Genomic DNA, 17,699 nt, shown 5'->3' with positions numbered 1-17,699 from the left:
ATTTCTAATATGTCTTACTACATGCAAAAAGTGGAAATTACCTATCGGAAAAGACGAATTCTTAGCACAATCGTAATGAAAATTTCTCTTTACCGTAGAACAGGTTCACTTCACGTCAGAAAACAATTAGCTCAGGCAGTTAAAGAAACTAGTCTGTATGCCGAAGGTAGTGGGTTCGAACCCCATGGAAGTGCCGCTGTCATTTTTATTTGTATGGTCATTTTATTTATTTTTATGTGGGAAAGATTCAAATTGTAACATATGTGTAAAACTCATGACTCAACCAAAAAAAGAGAAAATGTCGTTGTGGCACTTGCATTAGTGTTTCTAATTTTTTTAGCAAACAGTTTCGTAATTATTTCCCCTGTGCTCACTGCTCACTACATGCTCAATGGTGTATAACGAATTTTTTCCAGTAAATGTTAATTCTAATTTGGAGAATTTTATAAAGTTTCACAATGTTTCTCACTTGATAGTCTTCTATCTACTTTTTTGAACACTTTGATAACAGATTTCCCTATATATATTTAATTACGGAAAAGTTTTACAATGTATTTGTCTTAAATTGAAATTGTTTTGAATTTACCACATGAGGTAAGTAGCCCGAAGGAGGAGAACTGAAGTAACTGATATTCTACGTAAAAGCAACCTGTTGTAGAATGATTATGCTTCTTACCTTCAGTACATAATCTTTACGTTAGAGAGTCATACAGAGAAAAATCCTGTTTTTTCCTCTCCTATGACCACTCATCTTAAAGCTCTACATGTAATGATTCGTGTCACATAATTTCGGCTCTCCAAAGACATTCATATGTATTATTATTATTATTATTATTATTAGTAGTAGTAGTAGTAGTAGTATCAGTATTAGTATTATTCCTGAATATGCCACCCTTACATAATGTAGTAACTTTAGACATCTTAGTTTAAAGTGCTTTCTTTAGTAATAATTTGAACAACCACGTAACAAAATTTAAGATGTATGAGGAGGCACGACGTTTTATTTCCCTCCTCTCTTTTCAGCACCGTCTTAACAGAGAGTATATCATTTCTGACAAGGAGGGCAGACAAAATGAATAAGACATATATTTAGAGTTTCCTTTCCTCCTTCGTGAATGGAATATCATGTAGCATTTTTTATTCTACCGAAGACGACTCTAGGCCGTTATGGTTAGGTAACAAAAGAAATACCTCATATATTTATTGCACCCCTTGACTGTAATATTACCTCTTCTTTATTTGTTCGAGGCCGCCCTACACAACCAAGGGTGACAAAAAGAATAGGAAAAGTGTCTAAAGATTACAAAGCACCTTATATTTTGTCAGAAACAAGGAAATGTATACACAGCATTGCTTTCGTTAACAAGTGTTTCACCCTTGAGTCGCTTATAAAATTAGGCAGAATAAACTTTTGCCGATCTTTGTTCTAGAGGGATTTGTCCAGGATGGTTTGGCGTCGGGCTAATAACTATGAGTATCCGGTATGTTTATTTACATCGCCGTTAAAGAAATAGCAAACTTTCTGAAAGGAACTTACTTAGGAAACATCAGATCCTCCTTCTACTTAATTTCATCTAGCGTTCTGAGTGAAAGTTCTATGGGAGTATTGGAAAAATATATATTCCCGTTTTCACGCTGATGGTAGAATTTCTTAAGCAGTTATTGAATTACGTTCGAAGCATATTCGTAAATACCGCCCCCGCAACCCTGTGGCGTGGGGATCGCACAAGATGCAAGGCCAAAAATATACAGAAAGTACGCAGTGGCGGACCAGGCCAAATTTTCACCAGGGCAAAGTGACTTTTTGGCGCCCTCCCCCTGGTACTAGCCTATATTTTACATTTTACCATAGTGTTTTTAATATTTTAAACCCATTTAAAAAAAACATTCATTACCTAGGAAAACTTCACAAAGGATATGGCCCGCTATAAACAATACGAACTCCGCCCCCTCCCCGTTTGGTCTTGTGGCTAGCACGCCTGCCTTCTGTGGTACCGGGTCCAATTCCCGGTGGATTACTGTTGAAAGATAAAAGTGGTTCTGATTCCACTATAATTAATATCCACATCTCCTTTGGCCTAACACCGTGTGCGTGGGTTTTCTCGGGGTTCTCCCGTTTCCTCCCACTTTCTTCATTCCATCATTTCATTCATTACTCATCATCATTGTCTCCTTTAGCCTAACCGGCATAACCGTGGGACTTAAAACTCAAAGATTTCATTTTTTCTCCTTTAGCCATTAAGGCATAACCGTGGAACGCTGAACTCAAGCATACAAACAAATAATGCTTACTCCCCCGCCACTCTTTATTTTACATGCAATCTCTCCATTTTTCGATACAGCCCCCTTAGTACTATGAAACTCTCCTCTTCTATGGTTATGTAATTGCCACTATTTTACAAGAATATAAACCAAAAAAGTCAGTAGAAAACACGCCATTAAATTTACTTTTTGAGGCTCGTTTTGGTGCCCCTCTTTCTCTGGCACCCCGGGAAGTCGCCCGGCCCTTGGTACGCCCATGAGTGTACGGACGCATAACTAAGGACTGCGGAGGAGAGGTTAACCTTCATGTTAAGTCACTGGTTTGACGTGTTTGAAATGTTCAGGGACTGATCGGTTAGTGAAATAATTTCGACGGTTACTGATGTTTAAAGTTTAGCTGAGACAATGTTACCTAACCAAATACATTTGATATCGCGATGTCACAATTTGATTTCTCCTCACATAAAATGATAAAAATAATAATAATAAAAACCCTTACTCGTACTGGGCTCTAACTACCAACCTAATTCGTACAGACTAGTTGCTCTGACCAACTGAGTTTTGATTTCTTACGCGAAAGAAGTCTATTATATATCGAAGCATGCTTTTCATTCTCAAAACTGTTCGAAGTAATACGAACATGGCTTAAGAACAGAGACGGAACTGAATTACCACTCGATTGACCTTGAGGGCAAATCACCAAAGGGTAGCTATAAACGTAAGTTCAGCATGCATTTCTGTGGAGTTCTGTTCAGTATTCCTATCTGCCAATCACGCTTGTTCATTGGAGTAATATTTTACAAACGTAATCTTTCGATAGAGCACAATGGCAGACCAAAGAGAAGGAATTCTTGCCCTTGTGAACGTTGGATACTACAATGTGCAATAAAACTGTCGCGTCTCCTTCAAGTGATATTTTATCGAAAATAACTGTTTTCCTTTATATATCCGAAGTTTTTGAGGGTTTCAAAATGAGGAAACGTTACTGTCAAACAAGGACGCATTTAAGGGTGGGTCCAGGGGGTCCGGACCCTCTCTGAAATCCCAACTTTTCTGTAAATTTAGCCTAATTTTGGGGATTATTTTTTAAAATGTTATTATAATTTATCCTAATATTGAAGTCGGACCCCTCCCGAAATAAATTACTGCATACGTGCCTGCTGACAATTTTCAATATATTCGTTAAATAATAAAGTAAAATAATTAAATTAGGTGCAAAAAGCTTCAACACGGGCTAACCTTTGTCCACTGCCAATATTGTTAGAGGGGATATTAATAGCAAAAATTGCTAGTCAATGCTGAACCTTGGAACTTCACCCCGAACAGCAAGTCTATTATTGAGAACTACATATGAAACATTTTATCAAAACTTATCTAGTTTTTATCTGGCATGAAATTATTATATACACCAAAAAGCACCCTCCTAAAATGTGTATCTAAACATTGCTCTACGTATCTACGAAGCAATGAAAATTTTTTATCGAAATATGTGAGCAGGAAACTCTAACAGCCAGCCATTTTATTTAAATCGTAATAAACTCTGTAACCGTGCGTTAACGTGAAGACAAAGCTTGGTCCATTGGTAAAGTGTTGGAAGAATGAAAACTCAATGTTCGTAGGTTCGAATCTATCCACTCACCAGAACATTTTATTCTTATGTGTAACGATGAAATAAGAAAGAAAAATGTATAACCGTTAAGACAAAACTTCAACCAAGTCTGAAGAGAACAATACTAAAATAGTAACACAATGACGTCAACCAAGAATTATTTCATGTGGCGTTTAGACGAAATTACAGCTGTCAACAATTGCAAAAGTAAAAACAGGCTTATAGGTGTAATGCAGTCTAGACTTCTGAATGCATTTACTTCCTGAAAACTTCCGTCTCGTCATTGGTATTCCGTTAGTCATTGTAAAACCTTTCAATTGGAAGTGAAATGACACAAACTAAAACAGTTTTAAATCAATAAATGTCTATGTGTAAAAGTAGGTGTCTCTTATCCGTAGTTCTGAGTTCCTTTTACTTTGATCATGTGGTTCGGATTCCACGTTAATCAGTAGGTCCACGTCTCATATAGCCTCGCTGCTGAAAGGAACGCTAAACTAAAATCAACTCAACTCCTTTTACTTTGAAGTGACAAATGAGAGAAGAAAGTATGCTGTTCGAAAAAAAATCAAATTTGAAATTTCAACGAATTTACACGTATTATAGCCCCTAACACCGAAAAAGTTATTTTTCGATACATGTCCATCTGGGGTTCTTCCGTCCGTTCGCTACACTTTTCTGTGCACTCGCCTAGAGGCCATACCGTTCAACTTATCTGCACCAAATTTTAGTTTAAGATTTTCATAGTATTACCTATAGTTTCTTTTATTTCCCTCCTACTCCCGAAACAAGGATAGTTTCCTGTGCGATGAAAATAGAAAAAGATATTTTCTCATAACTGGCTCTAACGATCTTGTTTTCTTTCTTTTTTATAAAACAATATTTAATTAGCAACCCTATTTTGTGGTATAAGGCATTTATCTGAGAAAAATCTACAAGGGTTAGTTTATACTTAGGGGTGAGTTTTTTCTCAGTGATTTTCTCAAAATGGACTCAAGTGTTTTCGATCATATTTCATAAATAAATATTTCATTAATAACTTAACAATATGGAATAACTCGTTTGTCCTAAAAAAAATGCGATGGGTAGCTTATTCTTGGTGGAGTGTGTTGTCTGAGCGATTTTCTCAAAAACGACTCAAAAGAGTTTATTCATATTTCAAAAATACATATTTCGTTAATAACCTAACAATATGGCAAAACTCGTTTGTCCTGAAAAAATACGCGAGGCGTAGTTTACTCTTGGGGGTGTTTTTCCTCCACGGTTTTCTCAAAAATGAGTCAAGCAATTTTGTTCGTACTCAGAAATAAATATTTCATTAAAAACCTAATAATATTGAATAACTTGCTTACCCTGAAAGAATCCTAAAAAGATAGTTTATTCGGGGAGTTATTTTCCCCCTCACGATATTGTCAAAAATTACTCGGACAATTTTATGGATAATTCATAAATAAGTATTTCATTAATAACCCTATAATTTAGTATAAGTCATTTCTATGAAAAACAATTACGACGGATAGTTTATTTTGGGGTCAAGGTTTTTCCCGACAATTTTCTCGAACGACAGGCGATTTTGTTCAAATTTCGCAAATAAATATTTCATTAATAACCAAACGTATATCTTAACTCATTGTTCGAAACAATTCACAAGACTTAGGTTGCTCCTGACGTGTTCTTTTTGAACGACTTTCTCAAAAATGACTAATTTCATTTTTTCATATTTCATAAACAATTATTGCATTAATTGTTCTATTATATGTCTAATGAAAATATGCTCAAAGTGTGACTTAGTTTTGTAGTGTGGATTTTCTTCAATCGAAGTTTTTTATTCGATAATCTGACATTCGATGTATTTGAATAATACGATAATTTTATTCGTATTATCCAAATACACACTTCAGGAACAACTGTGGCCTAATACAGTTAAGAAATTGAATTGAAAAAGTTTAGTGCGGTGACCCTGTAATTGAATATTTTTTGGTAAACTTCCTAGCTTTTTGTGGTAAACTCAGGCTTTTCTTTTTCGAGCGACAAAAGAGAGAAGAAAATATGGTGATTGTGAAAATAGTATATCAAATTCAGATTTCAACAGATTTACATACTTCATAGCGTCTACATACCGAAAATGTGATTTTTCGATACCCGTCCTTCCGGTCCGTCCGTTCGGTACACTTTTCTGTGCACTCGCCTAGAGGCCATACCGTTCAACGTATCTACCAAATTTTCAACTTAGGGTTTACACAGTATTTCTACAGGAGATTTTCCAATTTTTTCCTACCGCCTAAAATAAGTGTGATTTACTAACAGCCGAAAATCGAAAAAAGCTATTTTCTCCAAAATGGTTTTAACAATTTTGTTTATTTTTCATTAATCAATATTTAATTAACTACCCTATATTGCAGTATCAGATATTTCTCTTAGAAAAATTTACAAGGGGTAGTTTAATCTTGGAGGTGACTTTTTCTCGACGATTTTCTCAAAAAAGACACTGGCAAATTTTGTACACACTTCATAAATAAATATTTAACCTTGCAACATGGTATAAGTCAATTGACCTGAAAAATATATGAGTAGTAGTTTATTTTTGGAGTTGAATTTATTTCCTTAATTTTAAGGAAGAGAGCTACTTTTGAGAGAATAGATCTTAAAAAATAATTTTAAAACTTAGACTTTTGTTTTCGAGACATTCCAGACAAGACGAGACATTTTAAAAGCTATCTCGTGTCCAAAACATTTGTCACGTCTTATTTTGGATGTCACAAAGCGCGTCTCGTCTCTTCCTCGAGACATGTCTTATCTCGTGCGCATTCGTTAACAGGAAAGGATTATCTTTCTACTCAAAGAATTGTTTTTATAATGGTTGCATATTTATGATAATTGCCGTCAACATAGATTACAGTCCTTTCAGTTGAATTAATTGTTTATTATTATTATTGAAATTAAAATTAAATGGAATGTCTAGTTGCACGATTATGCACCTACGCTAAGGAAGAATGATGATGAGTGAAATGGTGAAATGAAGAAAGTTTGAGGAAAATGGAAAATCCAAAAAAAAAAACATACCCATGCACACGGTATTTGTCCACCTCAAATTACACTTGGAGCGAAGTGGAATCGAGCCGCGGACCCCATGCACCAAAGATTAATAATAATAATAATAATAATAATAATAATAATAATAATAATAATAATAATAATAATAATAATAATAATAATAATAATAATAATAATAATAATAATAATATTTGAAGTGAGCTTTACGAATTTCAACCGTCCGACTCAACCAATGTTTGGATGCCTGTTCGTTCGTCTGCTCCATGACAAACTCTCATAAAAGACATTTCATTTTAATAAATCTATGTAGTAAGTGCCTTCTTTTAGCTTTGAGAAGTAACTATTGCTTGGAATTTGAATCTGCAAAATATAACAGGTAAAATTAACCAAATGGTGCAAGTTTCCACTCATGTATACAAAACAATTTTGCAATATCAACTGCGAGAATCTTGTCCCATAAAGAAGCCGAAACCCCTACACGGAAGAGCCCTCCGAAATTTGATCGTTGTCCACACGGATTGAAATTATCATTTGAAGCCAAGACTTTAATATGAAGCCAATAATTTCTTTAAAATAGACGAAAAATTCGAAAGTTATAAGCATTTTCATATTTTTGCCTTTTCCCATAAGGGAGAAATAGCCCCCTATACTTAAGATTCCCCCCAGGATTTCATCATTGTCCACTCGGACTGAAATTGTCATTTGGAACCAACACTTTAATACGAAGCCCAACATTTCTTTAAAATAGACGAAAAATTCGAAAGTTATAAACATTTTAATATTTTTGCCTTTTCTCATAAGGGGGCCGTATTAGCCTACACTGAAGAGCCCCACGAGATTTGATCATTGACCACTTGGACTGAAATTCTCATTTGAAACCAAAACTTTAATTTGAAGCCAAAAATTAAACTTTTACATCAATTTAAACTGACTGGGTTCCGGTTCACCCCACTATTATGTTTAGTTTAGTTAAGTGGTAATTTGTGACAGCTTTACATCATCAAAAGAATCTTTCACTCCCCCCTCCCAGAAGTTTGTGCTGGATCCGCCACTGGAATCAATAGACATTTTTCCTATTCTTTTTGCCACCCTTGTAGGGGCTCCCTCGTACAGATAAAGAAGCGGTAACATTACAATCAAGGGGCACTATATATTAGGTATTTCTTTAGTTACCTACCCCTAACCGCACAGGGCCATCTTTGGTAGAATAAAAAATGCTACGTAATATTCCAATCATGAAAGGGGAGAGGATGCTGTAAATATATTTCTTATTCATTTTGTCTGCCCTGCTTATCAGAAATTACTTTCTGTTGGAAGGATACTAAAACGAGAGGGGCAAAATAAAACGTCGTACCCCCTCCTACATGGTTGCTCAAATAATTACTAAAGAAAGCATTTTAAACTAAGATATCTAAGATTTAAACTAAGAAATTAAGATATCCTTACATTATGTAAGGATGGCATATTCAGGATTATTATTATTATTATTATTATTATTATTATTATTATTATTATTATTATTATTATTATTATTATTATTATTATTATTATTATTATTATTATTATTATATGAATGTTTTTGAAGCACCGAAATTTTGTGAGACGAACAGAAGAATGTAGAGGTTTAAGATGGGTGGTGATAGGGAGGAAAAACCAGGATTTTTTCTGTCTGACTCTCTAACGTAAAGATTATGTGCTGAAGGTAAGAAGTATCATCATGCTACAATAGGTTCCTTTTACGTAGAATATGAATTACTTGAGTTTTCCTCCTTCGAGCTACTTATCTCATGTGGTAAATTCAAAACAATTTCAATTTAATACAAATACATTGTAAAACTTTTCCGTAATTAAACATCTAGGGAAAATTAAACATTTAATAGGAAAATCTGTTATCAAAATATCAAAACAAGTAGATAGAAGACTATCTAGTGAGAAATATTGTGAAACTTTATAAAATTCTCCAAATTAGAATTAACATTTACTGGGAAACATTCGTTATGCGTCAGCGAGCATAACGTATAGTGAGCAGTGAGCACAGGGGAAATAATTACGAAACTGTTTGCAAACAAAATTAGGGACGCTAATGCAAGTGCGACAACGACGATTTTTCTTTCTTTTTTATCGTCATGAGTTTTACACATATGTTACAATTTGATTCTTTCCCACATAAAAAATAAAAATAAATAACCATACTGATAAAAATAACAATAACAACAGCACTTCGAGGGAGATTCGAACCCACTACTTTTGGCATACAGATTTGTTGCTTTAACTAACTGAGCTATTTTTTTCTAACGTGAATTAAGCCTGTTCTACAGTAAAGACGATTTTTCATTACGGTCGCGCTACCAATTCGTCCTTTTTCATAGATAATTTCCACTTTTTGCTCTATCTTTACGTTAATACTTGGCATATATTCATATATTTGGAGTTTGCAGATAATGCACGTAATAAGACATATTAGAAATATTTCGTTAAAAGTTCCGTCTGTAGATTTAATCCACATTTCTCTCAATAACATAGATGTCGCTGCTTCGTGTTGAACTGCAGAATTCCCTCGCGTTCTTCAAAATTTCCCACTTTAGCAGAGTTGGTAATTCTCGAGATTTCTGTCGATTTAATGTTTTTTGCTTCTAATTTATTTAATTTAAGCTAATATCTAACACAAATATTAAAAACGGGTTTGTGATTAACCTGTCCTGCTGGGGAAACCTTCCGAAATTTCCTACATGTAAAGAAAACGGAGATATTTTCAAAAAACTTCAAAATAAAGAGACGCGTCATTTACTTTGCTCATAGTAGTACATACGCGAAAACAATAATTGGTAAATTATTGATCTAATATTACAACATCATTTTTTATGCTGTTCTTACATCATCTGACAAAGTTCTGCCACATTGCATATAGAATTTACTTGCTGGATACAAACTGTAGCGCATCTGCGACGACTTTCTGAATAGACCTATGTCAATAATTTTATCTTCTTCAAGCTAAGAGGCTATCCCTTGTTCTATTTCAAGTGCGGCTAATGCTGATGTTCTATCCTGACCAGACTTACAACGAAGATATAATTTGAGCAGTGGCGTATTTAGGGGGTTCCGGGCTTAAGTCCTTCCCCCGAAATTTTATTTATTATGTTAAAGTAAATGACATATCTTGCAGAATTTTCATATTTCCGGGACTGAAATTAGCAAAGCCCCCAGAAACAAAGTCGTAAATACGCCACTGGATTTGAGCCTCTTGTGCACGCTGAAAGAACACTTACAAGAAGCTGATAACACAGGTAGCGTCAAGGTTATTTCCAGCAAATTCGTAGTTTGGGGGAAAATTGCCTTGGACAGAACAGCTCGCAGGTCCGAGATAGTTGTAATTTCTTTCTCCTTCATAAGAGATTCTGCGTAATTTTTATAATAACGAATTAATATTCAGGAAAATCTATTTCGAATTGCGTAGCAAACTCTTCCATTGCCTCCTTCTTCAAGAACAGTTTTGATTTAGGATGTCATGCTTGAATGCCACCAATCACAGATATATTTTCCTTGCAGAATTTTCTGACAAACTCGTTCACAATGTTGTCAACTACTGGATATAGGAGTTCTGTACGAAAACTCGCTTCAGTGTAATCCTGTGATCTGTTCTTCGGAATACTACGCGAAACCAAATAATCTTTCATACTACTATTATCTCGCTTTTCTCTGCTCTTTGGTTGATTAAAACATTCTACACCATTTTGTTGGTCAAACTCCAATGCTTCAGTGTAGAGACACAATGAATTTTCCTCTAACATAAGTTTTTCCTCTAAGGACATCTCCAGTTTCTTTGGACCTCTAAAAGGAAGATATGGTATATTTTAAGGAGCTATATCTTATTATTATATTTTTATGTTACTATATTTTATTAGTATATTATATTTTTTATTATTATATTTTAAGGTATTATATTTTAAGATGAAGAGTACAATACTTATTTCATATAGAGTACACATTCTTTCAAATGAGCTACCTGTTACCACTTGTACTTCACGGTTATCAACTTGTACATCGTAGTAACACCTCTCCTTTAATCTGTAAAGTTTACAAGAAGTTTTACGAAAGAAAAGAAACTACACCCCACATTTTCTAAGAAGGCTGTTATTTACCTCAAAATTGGCCCACATTTCCATTGACCTGTTTATGGTAGCTGGATCCATCATGCTTCTTTAGTTTATTTGTAGCCTCCTTCCAATCCCGGAACCCCAATGCTCGAAAAGCAGCTTCCGTGTAACCCGATTGGTTCCCAAAACAAGACATGGAAAAGAAAAGCATGCATCCCGCGAAACACTATACTCCAATCTGTTGTAAAGAGTATACTTTTTTTTATGTTCATTTTCGCCTCTCGAAAGTTGTACATGGGAAATTTTGTAGCTTTGGTTGATTGGGAGATTATTTCCTAAGTAATTCACATGAATGTTTTGCTGAGAGGTACTAGCAACTTCCTTATCAACAGTGTCCGAATGGCTATTTTCCTCAGTAACAACATGCACCATATCAGTTTCGCTGCAGGTATTCTCCAATTGCTTATCACTTGTTCCATGTGAAATAAAATATCCAGATTTTATAAATCTTTCTATATTTAACTTAATTTCAAGAACACATAAGGGTCTAAATAGCTTACATATTCCTTCCTCTGTTTTGCCAGAATCGTTGTTAAATATAACTTAAAAAAAAAAAGAAAGAAAGCAAATCTACACTCAATACCTTCTCGTAAAACGAATTAAAATCCAAGATACTACGTTGCAAAACCCAGCAATGGGGAAGAGGGATCATCTTAGCCTTTGAGTCGAATATGATCTTTCAGTTTTGTCTTACAAGTAAAGCGCCTAAATGGATGAATCGAGTTTCGGGATGAGACATAGTGCGCCTGATAGAGGATGTGAAAATATGTGTAAGTGCAAAATTATAGCGGCTTAGCGCTATAATGAACGGAAGGGGAGGGGAGGGGGTCAAAGTTGCTGGGAGAAGGGCTTTGCTATGTTATAGAAATACATCAAATAAATTGTAATTGAATTGAATTGTAAAAATAGTTAAAAACTAGACAATGCAAATGGTGGTAGTTTCAGATATTGGCAAAATAAGAATGGGCAGAGTAGATCAAGAACCTATGCCGCCATCTTGAAATCCGACATTTTGAAATATGTGATATTCTTTGAAATAGAAAGGTAGTCATGTGATATATCAATTATTGCCAACATGTTCTAAATAGTCGATTATAAACTTCAGTGATCATTATCTGTACTTATTTGGAAAATTTAGGATCGTCGTTATAGTTATTTACGAAAATTTAGGAGTCTGATACTCGTATGTTGAAAATTTGGATTATCATAAAAACATATTCGACTGCAGTAGTCCATTTTTCCTCCAGATATCACATGCTACGCTCGTCCCAAGTTTCTATTGCTTACAAAGGTGGACAAAGTAAGGTGAGTGAAAAATATAGGTCTAGCAAATGATGAGAAGATAGTGGTCTACGTACAGTACGTAATAACTGCGTTCCAATGTATAAGATTTTATTGTGTTATGGTCTATATTAGTAAGTATGTCATTCAACAAAAGGTGGCTATATCAACTGCACAGTTTTCAACCAAAAGTGAAAAAAAAAAATAAATAAAAAAATAAGAAAGAAAGAAAAAGCGGAAGCGGCACCTCCAGACCAGAACAGCTCTCTTCGGCACTAGCAAATTGGAAGTAATGTCATAAATAATAATGTACTAATATACAACTTGAATATCAAATTTCACTGTTAGTTTTCTTTTATTGTATGTATGTTTAACTTATATTTGTTTTCGTGATAATCTTAACTTTCAACATACGACTATCATTCTCTTAAATTTTCGTAAATAACTATAAAGATGGTCCTAAATTTTCCAAATAAGTACAGATAACGATCTCTAAAGTTCATAATTGACTTTCTTAGAACATGTTGGCCCTAATTGATATATCATATGACTACCTTTCCGTTTCAAAAAATATCATACATTTCAAAATGACGGACTTCAAAATAGCGGCAGAGTTCCTGATCTACTTTGCCCATTTTTCTCTTTTCAATATGTGAAACTACCACTGTTTGAATTGTCTATCTTTCACTGCTTTTACGATTCAACAGTTTATTTGATATATTTCCATAACATAACATAGCCGTTCTCCCACCAACTTTGACCCCTTCCCCTCCGTTCCTTATGGCGCTCAGCCGCTATAATTTTGCACATAAATATATTTTCACATCCTCTATCAGGCACACAATGTCTCATCCTGCATCTCGATTCATCCATTTGGACCCTTTACTTGTTAGTCGGTTATAAAAAGTGCATTCGCATAGATTTTTAGCCCTTAGTACCTCAAGGCGACTATAAGGCTGGAATCACTATGGGCTGGAAGAACCTAGCAATGTTAAAAATGACGACTCCCAGCCCCAAAGTTACTGATCTTATACTCACATTACCGTTCACTTAATGCTTAAGAAATAGCATATAAATGGATTTAAACAATAACATTTTCTTAGAAGTATGAACAATTTGCTTACTATGGATATATATTTTTTCATTTATTGTCAGATAAAAAAAATTGTAACATAATTTTAAATAAATGTTTGAAGGGACCAAGCCAAGATTTGGGGGGGCGGTGCCCCCCGTGCCCCTCCCTAGCTACGTTCCTGGTGCAGAGAAACTAATTTCGGAAATGTGGACAAGTTTCCATTTACTTAGCTTTGTCCCTGATATAGACGCTACTGACTTAATGAAAACGAAGGAGCGAACTTGCTTTCTGATTTAACCGCAATGGCTCGAATAGATCGGTCGTTTCAGTCTGTTTCATTCATTAGCGAATACCTAGATGCCTAGTAAAAACAGTGCAATATGCAAACCAAACTCGATATACCAAGATGGCAGCACTGACAACCTGATGGCATCACTTGTTGTTCTCTAATACCCAGTGTATTGGTGATATTACCTTTGACAAGAAACTTTTCTGTTCATGTTTCGCTTCTGATGTATGGTAAAATATTCCGGTTATTCCCACTGAATGGAATTGTTTTCTAGAGTCGAAGCTGGACGCTGTATGTCGAAAAAAAAAACTGAATTCTAGAAACTACAACAGGATTTTTTCTCTTGTTTTAATCTCAGGAATCACCTCCTGGAGTTTGTTCGTACGTTTGTGTTCAGTTCCAATTGTCAGGAGTCGATTTTCGATTCCAAGTTGTCAACCTTGTATATCGAAACCGAAGCTTAATTCGTGAAACTGTAAAAGTTTTTTTTTCTCTTGTTTTGATCTCAAGAATTACCTCCCGAAGTTTGTAACGACATTTTATTTACACCCTGTATATAGGGTGTCCCACCAGAAATGAACACTGCAATTCATTTCTATGGGGCTAGTTAAAGCAAGAGGTATACAAGAACAATTCTCGAACGATACAAAACCTGGAAACGAACATTCGCAGTGCCATTGAGAACATTCACACTTCTACTCTTCGTAAAGTTGCTGGCAACATGGTGAAACGTGTGAACCAGTGTTCGAATCAAAACAGGGGCACTTGCAGCGTCGCTGTAGAGCTGATAACTCGTTTCGTGATACGCCTTCGGTGCGAGCGGTCCAGGGTTCGATTTCCGATGGGGTCACTCGGTCGAAAAAGTGTAACACGCTTTTTCAGGCCAGCCACCCTGAATGAGGTTTTCCTCATTCACACCAGGCAAATGCCGGGGTGGTACCTAACTTATAGGGCCCAGGCCGCTTCCTTCCTTCTCCAATCCTTTCTTCCTTCCCTTTCCCGGATTGTGTGCTCGCCGAGGGACGTCATCCCTCAAATCGTGAAGGGTTAAATGGCCTTAGATGCCGAAAGCCTAGAAATCTAAATCCTAAATCCCTAAATCGTTTCGTGATAATAGCAGTGATTAATGATTTCAGATTTCCCCCCTGGGGAATTTCAGTAGACGAGGAGTGAAAGCAGGCACGTAGCCAGGATTTCGTAATAGGGGGGGTCCGAGACATGAAATACTGTGGTTATCACACCAGAGTTCGACTATTCTAAACTATTTTACTGGTAACTGACTGGTTCGTTTAGTCAGGATTTCGTGATAGGGGGGGTGAGAGTTTGATATGAAATATTGTGGTTATCACACCAGGGGCTTGATCATTTTAAACTATTTTACTAGCAACATATATTGGTATGTTAAGACTTTAAAATTAGGACATGTTAGCAAGGGCGCCGATTTCTCCGTAAATTTGGAGGGGGGTTCATTCAGAAGGCATATATGAGGATTTTAAGACAAATTGCATTCAAATTATGCCAATATATTGTATATTCATAGATATAACAAGGGAGCCCACATGACCTTTGGGGGGCCGGGCTCCCTCGGCCCCCCAGGATCGGTACCCATGCATGTTAATAAGTATTTTAGTAACAAACTATGAAGAAATCTCGAATAAAAGAATATTTAAAAAATACTTTTTTAAAATTTTACAATATCTACGTTCCTTCTTTTCTTCATCTAAATGTAACAATTTTCCTTTCATTATGACCTCAACTATTAAAAAAAAAGTACTATCCAATCATGTATGGTAAAATATTTATAATATCTGCGTTCCTTTCTCTGTTGAATCAAATGTTAACAGGACTTGCTTTCCACATACCTTTTTTGTTTTATTTTTCCGTCAACTACTGCCTGTTCCAAATGACAAGCTAAAAGGAGCAGTAGAAAATTGTTTTCGAAATAACATGTTTGATACTACAGGGAAGCGATGATAAAAAGCTATTTTTATTTTTAGCTTTATTTTTATCTTTATATTTTATCTTTATTTTTAACGCTGATTCTTCCTATTTCTTGTTTCTTTTTGTTTCATCCCTCCTTATTTTTTAATTTCTGGTCCCGAAGGGGGGGGGGTCCGGACCCCCCAGACCCACCCCTTGGCTACGTGCCTGGTGAAAGTAGTAATGCAGAAATACTTGTACTGCACATCGAACACGATGGAAGATGTGTCACGAGGGCAATTTTCTTCTGAGCCATATCCTGAAAACATCATTAGTCCCACCACTTTCGATTCTGCAGAAGGACGGAGCGAAAGATCCATTGAAGCCACTGGCAATGGGCAATAAGAAATAAGATTCATCATAACAAGGAGATTCATCTCAATGCTGATGTCCATCTCGTAATTATATTACTAAAAAATCCAAGATTTTGAAATTTTGTAGTTATGAGATTAAGTATGGTAATTCTAAAATTCCAAACACCAAAGTTCCTTGGTTCCGCGATTTCATTGGTCAAAATTTCGAAATTCGAATGTTTCGGGGTCTGATATGAAGAACCAATCTACCGTTGTTCGGCATTACGAAATTCTAAGATTCACATATTATGGAATTCCGAAATTTCGAACTGGAATTTGAAGATTCCGAAATTCCGAGGTACCAGGTTAATGTTTCGAGGTTCCGGAAGTCCGATCTTCCCAAATCCTGAGATTTTGTAATTCCAAAATACCGTAATTCTAAAATTAGGAAGTTCCGTAATTCCGAGAATTCGTAGTTTCGACACTTCGTACTTCCGAAATCTAGGAATGACTAAGCTTTTAATTCCGTAATGAAGATTTTATTCCGAAGTATTCCAGAATCCGGAATACCCTTACTGGTAACCTAAGTTGAGCCCGATCGAAGAAATCCCTTGGAGGAATTTCGTAGGTCCGAGGGAATTGGTCCCGGGCCAACTCTTGAAATCATCACTATCAATAACTATGCCACTATCGGTCCTTCAGGAATCGAACCCGGAATCACACCAAAAGCAATTGTGATAACTCATTGACTATCGATAGTTCGCGACAAATGGAGTCCAGTAGGTAATAAAAATATCCACAAAATAATCTATTATCATTGTTGTTTAGGAGAAAGAATTTTCTTATTTTTATTGTTGCGGAATCGAGTTATTTGATCTTATCCGTAATTTTTAAGAAATTAATTCCTACGAGATCATTTCTCTGTTATTTAAATGATTTTCACAAATAAGAGCATTTCTTGAATATTTTGTTCACTTCTTTTAGACATCTATTGTACAAATTTGTGAAATTAGATGAACAGACAACCACAACCCAGATCAAAATGCAGACGTCTTTCGTCTATTCTCAATTGTTTTATGACGCACGATGAGCATTCGCATGCGCAATGAGCACAGTGTACATGTTAAGAGCTCCGTGTAAGTTGGTCTAGTTGAATGTGCGATAATGGGTGCAACTCAAATATTTCTGTTAAGTTTGGACATTCATAAAATTGAAGACGTTCATCAGAAATCAAGAAGATAATTTGTGTAACATTTGTGCATCTGTACCCGATGTTATCGGCGAGAGAGACGGGTTTCGGAAATATAAAACAATTCCAATGGATGTCTTATTTCGTCAATAGTAAACATGGCGGATTGGTGTACAGTAAGTTAGGCCTAAAGTGAGCTAGTGAAGTCCTTTATTGAAATGTTTTCAACACCACCGAACCAGGCAGAGCAACAAACGTATGATTTTGAAAGCGAAGAAAATGCAGTAAAATGGAGAGGTGTCCTCGTTAGCTCTTTGCGTAAGGTAGTGTATACATTTGTAATGTTATGTAGTTAACGTAATTCTAAGCTCTAGAATTATTTACAATTTTCGTTATGTATAAAACTACATAAGCAATTTTATTGTGGTATACTACCAATAAAGTTCAACGGTGGTATTAATATTCCACAATCGACAGATTATGACGTTCCTGAAGGGCCAGAAAACTCAAAAAGTT

General features: G+C 35.5%; 1 protein-coding gene across 1 annotated transcript in view; it reads left to right on the top strand.

Annotated features, from left to right (window-relative positions):
* Nucleotides 1-17,096: 17,096 nt before the first annotated feature.
* Sos (Son of sevenless guanine nucleotide exchange factor) overlaps nt 17,097-17,699 on the top strand; it is a 231,250-nt gene continuing 230,647 nt past the window's right edge. Inside the window, exon 1 of the mRNA XM_081728247.1 lies at nt 17,097-17,506. Within this exon, the coding sequence (XP_081584373.1) occupies nt 17,402-17,506 (105 nt within the window). The 5' untranslated portion in view covers nt 17,097-17,401. The remainder of the gene's footprint in view (nt 17,507-17,699) is intronic.

The sequence above is a fragment of the Thermobia domestica genome, chromosome 10, assembly GCF_964235325.1.
Source record: "Thermobia domestica chromosome 10, izTheDome1.hap1.1, whole genome shotgun sequence".
Lineage (NCBI taxonomy): Eukaryota > Metazoa > Arthropoda > Insecta > Zygentoma > Lepismatidae > Thermobia > Thermobia domestica.
The sequence above is the reverse complement of the archived record's forward strand: the minus strand, read 5'-3'. Positions and strand labels throughout refer to the sequence as shown.